Source organism: Eumetopias jubatus, unplaced genomic scaffold, assembly GCF_037043125.1.
Source record: "Eumetopias jubatus isolate StellerSeaLion01/CBP00866 unplaced genomic scaffold, mEumJub1_p1.0 scaffold_13, whole genome shotgun sequence".
NCBI classification, from domain to species: domain Eukaryota; kingdom Metazoa; phylum Chordata; class Mammalia; order Carnivora; family Otariidae; genus Eumetopias; species Eumetopias jubatus.
In genome coordinates, this window is record NW_028274819.1 from 9,989,958 (window position 1) to 10,003,500 (window position 13,543).

At 61.9% G+C, this 13,543-nt stretch overlaps 1 protein-coding gene across 1 annotated transcript in view; it reads right to left on the reverse strand.

Moving 5' to 3' along the window:
- The window catches only part of MYRF (myelin regulatory factor), a 28,071-nt gene extending 15,049 nt beyond the window's left edge, over nt 1-13,022 (reverse strand). Inside the window, exons 1-4 of the mRNA XM_028117892.2 lie at nt 13,004-13,022; nt 3,387-3,474; nt 2,942-3,202; nt 553-614 (exon numbers count right to left, since the gene is read on the reverse strand). Coding sequence (XP_027973693.1) covers nt 553-614; nt 2,942-3,202; nt 3,387-3,474; nt 13,004-13,022 — 430 coding nt within the window. The remainder of the gene's footprint in view (nt 1-552; nt 615-2,941; nt 3,203-3,386; nt 3,475-13,003) is intronic.
- Between the last annotated feature and the right edge of the window lie 521 nt (nt 13,023-13,543).

Genomic DNA, 13,543 nt, shown 5'->3' on the forward strand with positions numbered 1-13,543 from the left:
TGCGGCAGCCCTCCTCCATCCCGCAGCCCCTCCAGCGGGCTCCCAGGGGCCAGCCCCCCAGCTCCCTTTGTTCCCCAGGAGGCATTCCAGAAATGTTTTTGGTAAGATAAACAGAACTCTTGACCCCTCTCTGGGCTGTGGGGAGCCGGCTGCCCGAGATCCTTCTGCTTTGGGCCACCTGGGGGCCGCGGCACCCCTGGCACCCCCCCACCAGGGGAGGTGGGCCCAGGAGGCCGGCCAGGCCTGTACTCGGGCTGCACCCACAGCCTTTCCCCAGCCGTCCACTTACCGCCGAAGGGCGCGTCCATGATGGCGCAGGCGGGCAGGCGGGTGGCATCACCGGCAGGGACACTTGCTCAGAGGCAGGGCCAGGCTCCCCACCCGCCCGTGGGAAAACAATAGCCAGCACCGGGGAGTATTTGACCAGCGATAATCTGGGCCTGTTGGGCGGCCGCTGGCCCCCTCCCTCCCTCGCTCCCTCCCTCCCCGATAAGGCCGCCCCAACCACTTGCCCAAACCCCGGAGGGGGAGGGCGGTGCCCGCTGAACTCACCATTCACCTGCTGGGGGGAGTACGCCTCGGAGCCCGAGTCTGGGGGAGAATCCGGCAGTGTGCTGCAGGAGCAGGAGGAAGGGGCTGTTGGGCGGGCAGCTCGTCTGTGGGGCCAGATCCCGGAGACCACAGATGCTGCAGGCCCTGAGGTCCCCCACTCCCCTCTTCAGGGGAATTTCTCTGTATGAGCCACCTTGGGGTGCCAGGCAGGGCCTCTGCCTGAGTTGTAGGTGGGGGGCCTTGGGCTCCTGCCCAGCATCCCCTCAGACCTACTGGGCACTTGGGGACCAGGAACCAGTGTCCCTGATGATGGCACAGGGATTCGAGGAGGAGGCCCCTGCTCCTCGCTTCCCACACCCACTGAAGCCCCACTTTCTAGAAACTCTAGGGGAGAGCTCTCGGGGGCTCTAGGAGGCTGGGCCGCCCCACCAGGGGCAGGTGTGGGCTGGGCAGGGAGCCAGCCCCACCAGGTTGGGGTGTATTTTTTTCTTGCCGGTTTTGTTTTATCAGCGGTTCAGGCAAAAGAACAAACTCAACCCTGAGAGATCAACATGTCCTGCGTGAACCCTGTGTTCGCCCGGCGAGGGGAGGCTGCGGCCAAGCAGGGACCCAGCTCTCTGGCCGTCCTGGTCCCCACATCTGGAGAGACTGCGCACCAGGGTGCCCAGGCAGCCGAGCCCTCATGGACACAGCCCTGGGCTGATTCCAGAGTTCTCATGCTCCCCTGGATGAGCCACCCACCCAGCCCCCCCCAGGCTGTGTGAGAATGACAGAAAAGGCAACAGGGACCCGATCCTCTGCAGCCCTCAAGGTCCCCGAGGGCTGCCTGGGGCCTCTGCCCTGCGCCCACCATCTCCTGCCTACTTTCTGTACAGTGGCCATCGGGTTTTCCGGTGTGTAAAGGTCCCGCACACCCTCTGCTCCCTGCAGTGAAACGTCTCCAGTCCGTGGGACCTTGTGTTCCTTCCCCACGACTCCTCGTGCTGCTCATTAGTCCTCGATTTGGTGATTTTTTGATTAATAAGTCCCTCCCCAACCGGCCTGCAGGATCCACCTCAGGAGGGACATGTTTGTCTCATTTGGCTCCTAGAACAGGGTCTGGCAGGCGCAGGGGTGGTGAAGGGCCCTGGGTCCCTCCCGGGGGGATGGGGGCGGGGGAACAGCCCGGGCCACACGGTCTCTGTGTGCTTCTGGGCAAGCCCCTTTTCTCTCCCTGAGAAATGGCATCGGTGTGCCTTTCGAGTCCCGCCAAGGGGCAGCACGGCTTCACTGGCAGGCCAGCTGGTTCTGGGGTCTCCCAGGAGCTGCTTACTGCAGAGGCTCGATGAGCGTACAGGGTCCTGCAGCAGGCAGGTGCTCCTCTTGTGTTCGTCCTTGGTCTTTGCCCTTCGGGGTCTGGGCTCAGGGACAGCCTCTCGGCCGGATGTCTGCCTTCCGCAGCGAAAGCACACCCCTAACACCCCAGCTCACTCCCGCGGGCCTCCCCCAGTAAGCCAGGAGCCAGCTCCAGTACTCCCCCCTCCACACTTGCTCTGGGCTTCCTCCCCTTATTTCCACAGTCCTGGAGGGGGAAGCATTTTGAGCTCACTCCACAGCCGCAGATGCTGAGGCCCTGACTGAGGCGGTGGGTTATCACGCCACCAGGCTGCAAACGCTGGAGCTGGGGGTAGGGCCAGGCTGTGTAGACAGCATCACGCCCCCAGCACTCTTACTATTCTTCTACCCAAAGACAGGGTCCCCTGCTCTCCTGCTACCCACGCTGGGGAACCCAGAACTTTCTCAGAGCCCCTCTGCAGAACCCAGCAGACCCATGTTCCTGCCTATCCTCATAAGCACGGGTCTGTGGGCGGCCCCGGAGTCTGGCTGGGCTGCTGACTGCCTGCTTCCTGTCGTCACAGCAGGGCCCCTGGTGTGGACTCCTTGGAGAAAGGAGAGAAAGGGCCTGGGAGGCTGGCTTGGGTAGGGGGAGCTGCAGGTACCGTATCTGTGCCGTCAGCCAGCTCCCTGTGGCCCCAGCAAAGAGCAGCGAAGATGCAGGAGTGGATGGGCCTGGGGCAGTGATGTATGTGTGCACACAGTGTGTGTGTGTGTGTGCCTGTGCGTATCCGTGTAGGTACGTAGCCAGGTCTCTAGGCTCCCCTCCTCCCATCCCCTTTACACAGCTGTCAGAGAATTTTCTAGCACTTACATCAGCCCTCATCACTCCCCTGCTCAGAATCTCTGGGGCTGCCCACGGCCTCGGAACAAAGCCACGAGTCCCTCCTCAGCCACCCTACCTACCCACAGGGCAGCCGTCGCCCCTGCCAGGCCACCAGCAGCACCTCCCAGGCCATGGCCCCTGCCCCTATACCCCGCACACCTGCCCCCCACAGTCCCCACCCTCACTCACCCTGGGGCATAGGGAGCCTTGGGCTCGGCCTTGATGGGGGGCCCAGAGCCCCCCAGGAAGGGCTTGGGAGCACTGGCCATAGCATTGTTGTTGCAGTTGAGCGCGGCGCTGTAGCTCGGGGCGGGGAGGGAGCCGTGGCGCCCCGGGGAGGGTCCGCCCCCAGGGGGACTCAGGTGGTGGCCCCCGCTGGAGCCCGGGATCGCCGGCGGCCCGTGGGGGTAGGAGGCTGCACTGGCTGGAGCCGAGATGTCAGGGAAGCAGCTGTGGAGAAAGGAAGCAGCTCAGCGCCAGCCAGGACCCCAGCCCCTCCCCAGGCCCCCACTTGCCGGGGGCAGCGTGGAGTCAGCGGATGGGAAGAGACGGGGGAGCAGCTTGCAGACTGGGGCTGCAGCACACCTCCCAGGTGAAAGGTGGAGGCCAGGGGCGTGGGGGCGGGGCCACTCACAGGTCAGAGGCGTCCTCCTTGCTGATGTACTCCTCCAGGATGCTCGTGTCTATGTTAGAGGGCTCCAGGGCACCGTTGATGTCGTGGCCTGCAGGGGAGGGGCAGATGTGAGCTACCCCTAGGCCTCTGGGCCCTGCCCTGCAGCTCTCCCCAGGCCGGGCCCTCCAAAACATATGCCCCCAGGCTCCTCCCCATCTGTGTATCCGTGTCCCTGGAGAGTCCTTCAGTGCCCACCACCTGACGCCCCTCCAGGGGGCATCACACTGATGATGCTTCCCTCGACTGCCAGCCTGCCCGGAGTCTCTGAGGAGGGGAGGAGCCCAGAGCGCAGATCGGGGACAGACAAGCCATTTCCTGTGACATGAGCAAGTCCTTCCTCTTGTCTGCAAAATGGGGTCATCGTTCCAAAGCCTTACGGGGGGCTGGGAAGAGTAACTGAGGTACTTTACTGAACTGAGTGCCCAGTGGATGCCCACCACCCTTGAATGCTGGACCCAGACTTGATGACTCTGTCCTGCGCTGCCTCCCTCCAGACGGCCCAGCTGCTGGGCACCCAGGAACACGATGCCGGGCTGGGCTGGAATCACACGTCCTGGGGTGGTGGGGCCGTGCAGCCAGGGGAGCCTCCTGCACCCCAGGCCCCAGCTGCAGATGGAGAGGGAGTGGGGAATGGAATCAGAAGCGCCCGGCTCAGCCTGCTGCGTAGCTCGTCGCCCCCATGACGGGGGCTGGGGTGCCCATCCCTGGTGTTCCAGAGAAGGAAACGGGCCCAGAGAGGTAAGGGCTTGCCTGGCCTCACAGCAGGGAATGATGGCGGCCTGAGGTCTGCTCCTCCACCACCCTCTCCTGGGCCCTCCCTGCTGGCCCCAGCCCCACAAAGGGGAGGGGCTCACAAAAAAGGAGCCCAGTGCTCTTGGGCATAAGCAGGGGAGGAGAGGGGGAGGCGCTGGCCCTTCCCCTCCCAGGGTCACCTTGCAGGGGGGAGCGGGAGAGCGGGGTGATAAGGGGGCTGACGCAGAAGATGCGTCAGCCCCGATAATGGAGGACGGCCCTACCCGCACTGCTGACCTGGGCTGACCAGCCCCACTGAGGCAGGAGGTACCCCTCCCACAGGCCCCTGGAGCCATGAGCCTGGGGTCTGCACCTCATGCCTTCTCCCGGGCGAGCCCTGGAAACAGCTCAGGAAGATCCAGGAACAAATCCTGCCTTGCCTACTGCCCGCTGTGTGACCTTGAGCAGGTCACATACCCTCTCTGAGCCTCAGTCTCCTCATTAGTAAAATGGGGACATGAACAGCTAACACTTTACAGGGTTGACTATGAAACAAGTTAAGGTACGTAAGGCGCCCCGCATATAACGGGTGCTCAGCAAACAGAGTGGATGTCCTCACTTCACAGACCCAGAGCCCTGGGGTCCCCAGGAGCCCCTGGCCCAGGCCCCTCCCTGGCCCCAGCCGGCATTTCAAGAATGCTGAGCCCCGCTTAGGTGATTAATGAGTGGCTAAGCCCTCCTAGGAGTCACGCGCTGCCTGGGACAGGCCCTCCTGCTGGCCCCCACCCCTGGCTCACCCAGCCGGGAACCAGGGACACCCACCGAGCACTGCCAGTGGCCATGCAGGGCCCAGTGTGGCCAGGACGAGAGAAGCTTCTCAAGCTGGGAATGACCAGCCTGCACATCAAGGTTCTAGGATTCCCGTCTACGCCCTGGCCCCCACCCCGTCCTTCCCTGTTACCCAAAGATCCCATTTATTGAATGCCTACTGTATGCCAGGCACTCTGGGAGCCGAAGACGTTAACAATCATAGGAGTTTGTTATACACAAGGCATCCCGCGGGTTCTGCACGTGCAGTGTGACACTTAACCCTAGTCGGGAATGGTGGTAACAAGAGGACAATGATAGGGGCGGCAGCTCCGGCGGACCGAGCGCCTGCCTACCGGGCCCCGCCACTATTCTCAGGGCTTTACAGGAGGATCGCCCAATTATTAGCATCATCCCCCTTATTCAGAGAGGTTAAGTCTCTTGCCCAAGGCAACACAGCGAGGGCGATTCAAACCCGGGCACAGGGGCCTGACTCCAAGGGGGAAGGTGTGATTGGTGGTGGATGAGACTTCCTGGCCATTCTGGGCTGCCCCACCTTATGGGCTGGCAGGGGGGAGGGGGCTTCCTCAGGGGGTAGGGAGGGAGGGAGCACTGGAGCATTACCCCCCCACCCCCCCACCCCCCGCCCTGGCTGCTGATGTTGCAGGTTTTTGAGACTGAACTTGGAATCTACAGTGAATGATGGGGTGATGGAGTCATGGTGTTGCTATTTATAATAGGCCAGGCCCCCTCCTCCCCTCCTCCCCCTCCTCTGGCCAGGAGCACTCCTAATCACCCCTAATCCTCCTGCCCACCTCCCTTGGGATAGGGGGGCCTCAGGCTGAGGCATCCTGGGAGACCCTAACGAGAACCAGATGTGGTTGAGGGGAGGAGAGACCCTCCCGTGCCAGGGGCCGGGAGGACGGGAGGACAGAGGAGGGAGGAGGGAACCACTGGGGGGGGTGGGGGAGAAATCAAAGGTTTGGGGAGTTGGTGGGCCTCCTGAGGAACCCTGAGCCCACATCTTCTCCTTCTCTGGGACCCCACAAGGCCTGCCGGACGTTCTCCCCACACGGCTCAGCCGAAAGTGTCCAGCCACCAGGCAAATGCCACCAGACTGCCCCAGAAATCATACTGGAAACTTCTAATCAAACATTCGGGAGGACAGGGTGGGGGTGGGGGCTTGCCAGAGCGCAGAGATTCCTGAGGCTGGGGCAGAGCCCCCAGGAACCCTGGAGGAAGGCATCAGCACATTTTGGGGGGCCCCTCTCCCCAACTGTTCCCAGAAAGAGCTCTGGAACATCCTTGAGCCAACAACAGATACCGGCCAGGCAGGAAGCTAAACGTGTCTCCTGCTGAGCCTCAAGATCTCCCTGGGAGTTGGGGAGGCTGCCCAAGGTCCCACAGTCAGAAAGTGGCACCACCAGTATCCCCGCTTGCCCCCTGCTCAAACCCTTCCACAACTTCCCGCTGCTGAGGATAACCAGAGCCCTCCTGGAGGTCCACAGTGGTCCCCCTACCTGCCTCCCCCAGCCTCCTCCCCTAACCAGTTCCCTCCCCGCACCTCTCTCGGTCCTAGGGCCCTCGCACATGCTGTTCCCTCTGCTGGAGGAAGCCCATTCCCATTCACTGGGCTTACATGTAAGTTTCTCCAAGACGCGCCCTCTGACTCCCATTCCCGTGACTGGCAGCCTCCTTTCTCATCCAGCTCCTTACTCGGCTGCCCAGCAAAGCCCTCACAGGTGGGCGGAGGGTCTGTCCCCTGCCCATCCGCTGCCCATAGCTCACTCACCGAGTGGTCACCCTGTGCCCACACTCTATATGGCTCACATTTAACTCCCATAACAACCCTACAGGAGAGGTGGTTTCCTTGTTCTCCGTTTTACAGATGAGGAAGCAGGCTCAGAAAGGATAAATGCCTTGCCCAAAGTTTACAGGTGTGGGACCCGGGATATGAGCCCGGCCCTGTTCTGCCTCTCTGGGATATAAGCATCTAAGCATACAGTAGGCACACAATTAATGTTCATGGAATGAATGAGCAAAGTGGCATGCAGGACACTAGAACCAGGCCTGCCTGGGTCTGGGGACCTCCACCCGGTCGTGTTATGGTCAGGGTCCAGGGCTAGACAGGGCCCCTCCAGGTACCGCCTCTGCCCTGCTGAGCTATGCGCCCCAGCTGCTCCTCATTAATTAGGACCTTTATTACCTGCTTCTAACAGGAGCCAGACACTGCCCTGCCCCCTGGCAGGCTGGGATAGGGGCTATGGAGAGGAAGCCCCCTCCTCTCTTCTCTCCTCCTCGCTTTAAGGCCACCCGGCTGGGCAGAAGAAGAACCGAGGGGATACGAGCCAGGTGCAGGATGAGGGCGGGTGGGGGCCCAGGTGGTCCTCCACCCTGGACCCCTCCCTTCCCCCTCCTCATGCTCATGACCACCCCCCGACCAGCTGTGGCCGCTGGCTGAGTCTGAGCCATTGTCCCAGGGAACGGGGGGGAGGGTGGGGACACGGCACAGTGGGAGGCTTGTGCCCTGCCCACACCTCCCCCCCCACCCGTCAATGGGGCACTTGTCAATTCATGTCCCAAACATGGCGGAAATCCCGTCGGCCACGTGGCTGTGGGCAGGGGAGGCCAGGGCCTAAGGATGCTGGCCAGGCCTAGCTGATCAGAACCTGGGGCTGACAGGGCCCAAGCCTGTTCCCCGCATTCTGCCCTGAGTGTCCACCCCAGGCGTCTGAATCTGAGGGCACCCCGGCTCCAGGCCATGGCTGGGAGCCAGGATGGTAGGGGTTCAGGGGACTGCCCACCCTAGCACCCCCATGATGCCCTCAGGGACTCCTAGGGTCAAAGAGGCCTAGCAGCTAATGTGGGCCCCCCTTCAATGCTATGCCACCCTTGGCAAGTGACCTGCCCTCCCTGCGCCTCCGCTTCCTTCTCTGTTGAGGGAAGCAGGGATCCCTGCATCACGGAGTGGTCCCGAGTCTTCAACAAGAGGGTAGGAAAGCTCCTCACTCCCCAGAGGCCATTCCTCAAATAACATTCATCGCTGTTTCCTTCTCTCTTGGGGCTCCCCTCCTCTCCTGCCCAGGCTCTGCCCCTCTCGCCCATGCCTCTCCACCTGTTGCATATCTGCTCCAGAAAGCCTCTGAGGGGGCCTCCGACCTTCTCCCGAGTCCCTCTGACACATGATCGGTACCATACTGTTATTCTGGCACATACACAGCAGAGTCCAGCCTCCAGGCCTTGGCTATAGCCCCCCCCCCCCCAACTACCCCGGTGGGTAAGCCTGTGACTGCCTCCCTGCTCTGGAAGCCCCTCCTCGATCTCCTCCATCACAGCGGGCCCCCAGTGCTGTCACTTCTTTCCTAACATGGCCTGACCTAATCGACGCGCTCCAAACTAGTTCACTCTGGGACAGGGCACAGTAGGCTCTCACCTCCTTCGGCTTGAACTTTCCATCTTTATTAATACGATCTGTGATTAATGTAATAACTGCTAGCGGTCCCCGCTTCAGGCTTCAACCTGTGACCAGACCCTCTCACTCAAAATGCCTTCCGGTCAGACGCTTGATTTTGCAAGCTATCCTTTGCATCTCTGCATCAAGTCTCCAGTTAGCTGGGGGCTGAATGACAAGGATATGGCTCCTAGGTCACTGCCATCAGGCCCTTAAATCTGAGCCATGGTTGCCTTTATTTGCCAAAAATGCAAAAGAACCCCCATCTCCTCCAGGGGACCTGGAATCTTTGGCCACCCCTGAGCTGTAGCTATGTCCCCCCCCCAGACCCCACACAGCTACCACCCCGTCCTCGGGTCGACACAGGCTGAAGTCAGAGCCCCAAGAGGCTCCCAAGCCAGGTCCAACAGAACTAAGCCCAGAAGCTGCAACGTGTTCTGTGGGGAACCCACACTAGTCCCCAGGGATCTTCAGTTTGCTCTGGGGGGCCCCCCGCCCTGATGCTACAGGGCCAAGTGAGCTCCTACCCGACGGCCCCATCTCCGTCATACAGGGACCAAGCCAGGCAGGCTGGGGAAGGCCCTCCCCACAGGGGCAGAGTAGAGACCCCGCAGCTTGGGGTGGGGGCGGGTCTCTACCAGGGTTACCCATGTCTATCTGTATTCACACACCAGCATGTCCCCCCAGCACACACACACGTGTGTACACAAGGGCACACTCCCACTGACAAACACACGCTCGTGTACGTACACGTACACACACACACACACACACACAGTGGCATCCCCTTCCCACGCGGACACACACGTGTGCTCATTCATTCAAACAATTACTGAGCGTATGCCATGCGTCAGGCACAACGCTTGGCTCTGGAGCTGTAGTAATGAACAAAACAAAACCTCCTGCCCACGAGGAGCTGACCTTCTGGAGGCAGAGTCAGATGACAAGATAGAGGAGTAAAAATCCATAGCATTTCAGAAGGTAACAAAGGCTACGGGGAAAATAAAGCAGAGAGAGGGGCGGGGGTGGCAGGAGAGTCAGGACGAGTTGCCGTTTTAAATAGGACAGTCAGGGAGGGCCTCACTGAGACGAGATGGGAAGGTGGTGAGCCACAGGGATATCTGGGAAGAGCATTCCAGGCAGCGGGGAGCCAGTGCAAAGGCCCTGAGGCATGAGCATGCCTGTGCTTCTTCCCATGTCGGCACCCCTCCCAGACTCCAACGCTCGGTGCACACAAATGCTCACTGACCCAACGGCAGGCCCAGGCCAACAGCCCTCCCGATCGGGTCTGGCTGGAGCCAGATCCAAAAGAGCCAAGACAGTACTGCAGAACCCCGGCTACCCCTACCCCAGGCCGCAGACCCCACAGGGGAAAACCACAGAGGGAGAAGAGAGCTCAGGGACTGAGATGGTGAAGAGGAGAGCGAGGGAGGGCCCCGAGGGAGGAAGGGTCCCGAAACTCCAGAGAGGGACAGAGGCTGTGGTTGTCCCATCTGAGAGCTGGAGGGACCCAGGTCGGAGGCAGGCAGCGCTTTCTCACTGATGCAGCCTGGAGACAGGCAGAGGACGGGATGCCCTGGGGACTCCATAGGCCAGGCCAGTGGAGCCTCTGGACCCAGCTGCCCGCCCCCCACCAAGCCAGGCTTTTCTCCTTCCCTCCCCTCCCCCTCCAGGCCTTGGCACTCCAGGGGTCTCACTGCTCACATCACGCGGCACACAGCCTTGAGCCTCTGAGGGAGGGCTCTGAGGCCCAGAGAGGTCAAGGGGCTGAATGGAAGTCACCCAGCCCAGCCATCCGTGGTGGCTCGGGACCCTCAGCACTCGAGGGGCCCCCTCCCTGCCCCACTCTAGGCTGGCACCCAACTGTGACAGGGGCCCCAGGGGCCCACTGCGGCCCTGCTGTGGCAGCCCTGAGTGAGGCGGACACATCACCTTCCTCTCCTGCCTCAGCACCGCCCTCTTGGAAATGAGACACCCCTACACTTGCACAGAGCCCCGGGACTCCCAGGAGGCAACTTATGCAAAACGCTCCGGCCTGGGTGCGGCAGGCAAAGACAAAGGACAGTCAGCCCCTTCCCCCTGCCACCAGCCCCCCCACCCAGGCCCAAGTTCCCCATCCCTGAGGGGCAGGGTGGGGCCCCAGCTGGAGGCAGCAGGAACCAGGAGCAGGCATCAGGACCCCGCGGGGGGCCAGCCCTCCAGGATGCTGGGTCCCTGCCTGCAGAGTGCATCCCATAAAGCTGCGGGGTACCCCCATCCTTGGCATAAGCAGCCCAGAGAGGGTGAGGGGCTTTCCCAAAGCACACAGCGCTGGCCACAGGCCCCAGCCCAAGGTGGGGCACTGACCTACCCCGTGGATCAATACAACCTCGAAGTGGGGGGCATAATACCTGCCCTGAGCCAGGTGAACGAGGCTGTGCAAGCCCCGTGGGACAATAATCACCATCCAGGCTGCCGTTTCTGGGGCGTTACCACACCGGGCACTGTACCAGGCCTCAGAACACCCAGTTTACCCAATCCCCGCAGAAACCCGGGGAACTGGGTCCTGGGGCTGCAACTGTATTCCCATTTTAAGGATGAGAATGTGGAGGCACAAAGAAGTGCAGAGATCTGCCCAGGAGAGGGACCGTGGGCAGGCAGCCGAACTCGCGCTCTGGGGAGTGCATAAGGCCATGACATATCCGACAGCTGCCCCCCAACCCAGGGGCTACCCATACCCAGTGGCAGCAGGGGCTGAAGACTTTCATAGGGGAGAGGAGCCCCCCCCCAATACACACAGCCAGGCTGTGAGGGAAACTGAGGCCCAAGACAGGGGGCCATGAGGAGGAAGACGGCGGGTAGGAAGGGCAGACAGCCTGGGTAGGGCAGGGCCACCCCGCCCCCGTTAATGATCCAGTTAATGATTTCTGCTCCCCTTCTTATCAGAGGGCAAAGTCCAAGGGTAGCAGCCAATCAGCAGCCTTGCTGGGCTGTTTGTTACCCAGCAGCCTCAGCTGCCAGGGCCCCCCCAGTCCTATAAGCCCTTGAGAGTTAGAGAGTGGGGGCCAGGTCCCCAGGAGGAGGCCATTCTGCCCAGAGCGACGTACTTGTCTTTCCCCCAAACACCCTGCTTGGCCCTGCCTAAGACCCCAAGGGGTCCTCTGCCAAGGCCCCCAGACTCAGGAGAGGCCCTGAGGCAAGCAGGTGGGAGACAGCCTTCTCCTCCCCAGCCCCCCCGCCCTGCACTAACCCCAGGCCCTCCCAGAGTGATGACTTCCTCGGGTGCACCCCCCCACCCCACCTTTGTTCACACAGCCATTGTTGCCTCCAATGTTGCCTCCAATGACCCTGAGAATGTTTCCTGCCCCCACCCCAGCCCCATGCCACCCTGTGCCCTGTGCTGGGTGTTGGGAACATGGGGATGAGTCAGACCCTGCACTACTATTTCCCCTCCAGCTGGACTCAGGACCTGGGGAGGAAGGGCTGAGACAGCACTCCTCCAGAAGGCACCCCATCTCATCTTCTCGACAGTCAGGGGTCCAGCTGCCTCCCCCATCCACCCTTCCACCATCCTTGGTGCACCATAGACGGGTAGACAGGCTGACATGGGGCACAGGGCCGTGCGATCACACACCCCAACTCAGCCCCAGACTCCTGTCCCAGGTGGGCATCCTCTCCCCAAAATCATCAGGTGGCCTCCCCCTGCGGCCTTCTCCTGCCCTCTGGAGGCAGACAGGCTGGTCCCCACCGGAAGGCCACCCTTCCTCCCCCAAGGCCCTGGTGGCGGAGGAAAGAGCTGGGGGCTTGGCAGCTCTGGCTAATGCTGGCTAAGTCCCTTCTCTCGGAGTCTTGGCCCCTGGAAAAGGGGGCCAGTGCCGGCCCCTACCTCAAGTGGCTTTCAAATCAGGATCCCGGTGCTCTGGGGGCTGTGGGGAGCCCCGCCGCCCCCACCCCCTGCCATGAGTTTGCCTTTCTTTGGTGCCTAAAAAGAACCTCACTGGAAGCCCCTGGTCTGGTCCAATCCACCTGCCTACCCCAGGAGGGGAAATGAGGCCAAAGAAGGGAAGTCACCGGCCCAAGCCACCCATCAGGTCTGTAAGGAGTAAACGCCCTGGTGGGGCTCTGGAGGCCAAGTGGAGGTCCCCCCACCTCTCAGTGGCCTTTTCAGCACCTGCTGGAAGCCCAGTTCCCCTAGGTCTCCAAGGCTTCCTCCCCAGCACCTGCTTTCTTTGGGGAGGAGGTGGGCACTGCTCGCCCAAGCCCCAGGTGCCCCTGGAACCAGGGGTCAGCACCCTCCACCTTCAATGCTCTAAAACGGCCCTCCTGCCAAGGGCTGGGAGACGAGGCTCATCAGATCTGAAGGCATCAGTAAGACCTCTGCCACCCCTTCCTGTCTTGCAGGTAAGGAAAAGGGGTCCAGAAAGGGTGAGAGCTCAGCACAGGGTCACAAAAGTCTCAGCGGCAGGGTCCGAGCCTGTACCAGAACCTCTAAGGTTCTGTCGGACTCCCCTGATGTCGTCTTGCCCCCGTCCCTGACCAGGCTCTGGGAATCCAAGGTCCCAGCCAACCAAGATGCTGAGGAGTATACCTGCCACCACGACCCTGTTACCTGCCGGGAGCCAGGGCATCCTGCCTGGAGGGTCCCCTCTCTGCAGGCCCTGTGCCCGCCGATCCAGGCGGCCGGAGCCTCCTTCTAGGGGATTAGCAGGGCGGTCACGGGGGCCCGGCTGTACCAGCCTCGAGGGGGCCGCCCCGTCCCAGCCTCCCACCCGAGGCCCAAAGCGCCTTAGCCCCGAGCCCACCACCCTGGGGTGGGGCACAGCCTGGCCCACTGCACAGGGCAGGACCCAGGACATAGGCAGGGTGTTCCTAGAGAGTGGGCCATGGCAGACAAGGGGTCTCGATCCGCCCCTGCCCTTCAGCAAAGGCTTTTTCCATCTCCGGCCCAGAGCTGAAAGCACGGACCCTGCCCATGTCCCCACTGTCCACAGGGAGTGAACAAGGCCACGTGAGGACCAGACTAAGAACTCAGGTTCCAGCCCCAAGTGCGAGAGTTCAGGAACAACATAGCCACGTGCACAACACTCACTTGCTTTCACACTTGCACTCACGCGCACACGGAGGCCTGGCCCTGAGGTCTCCCCCACAC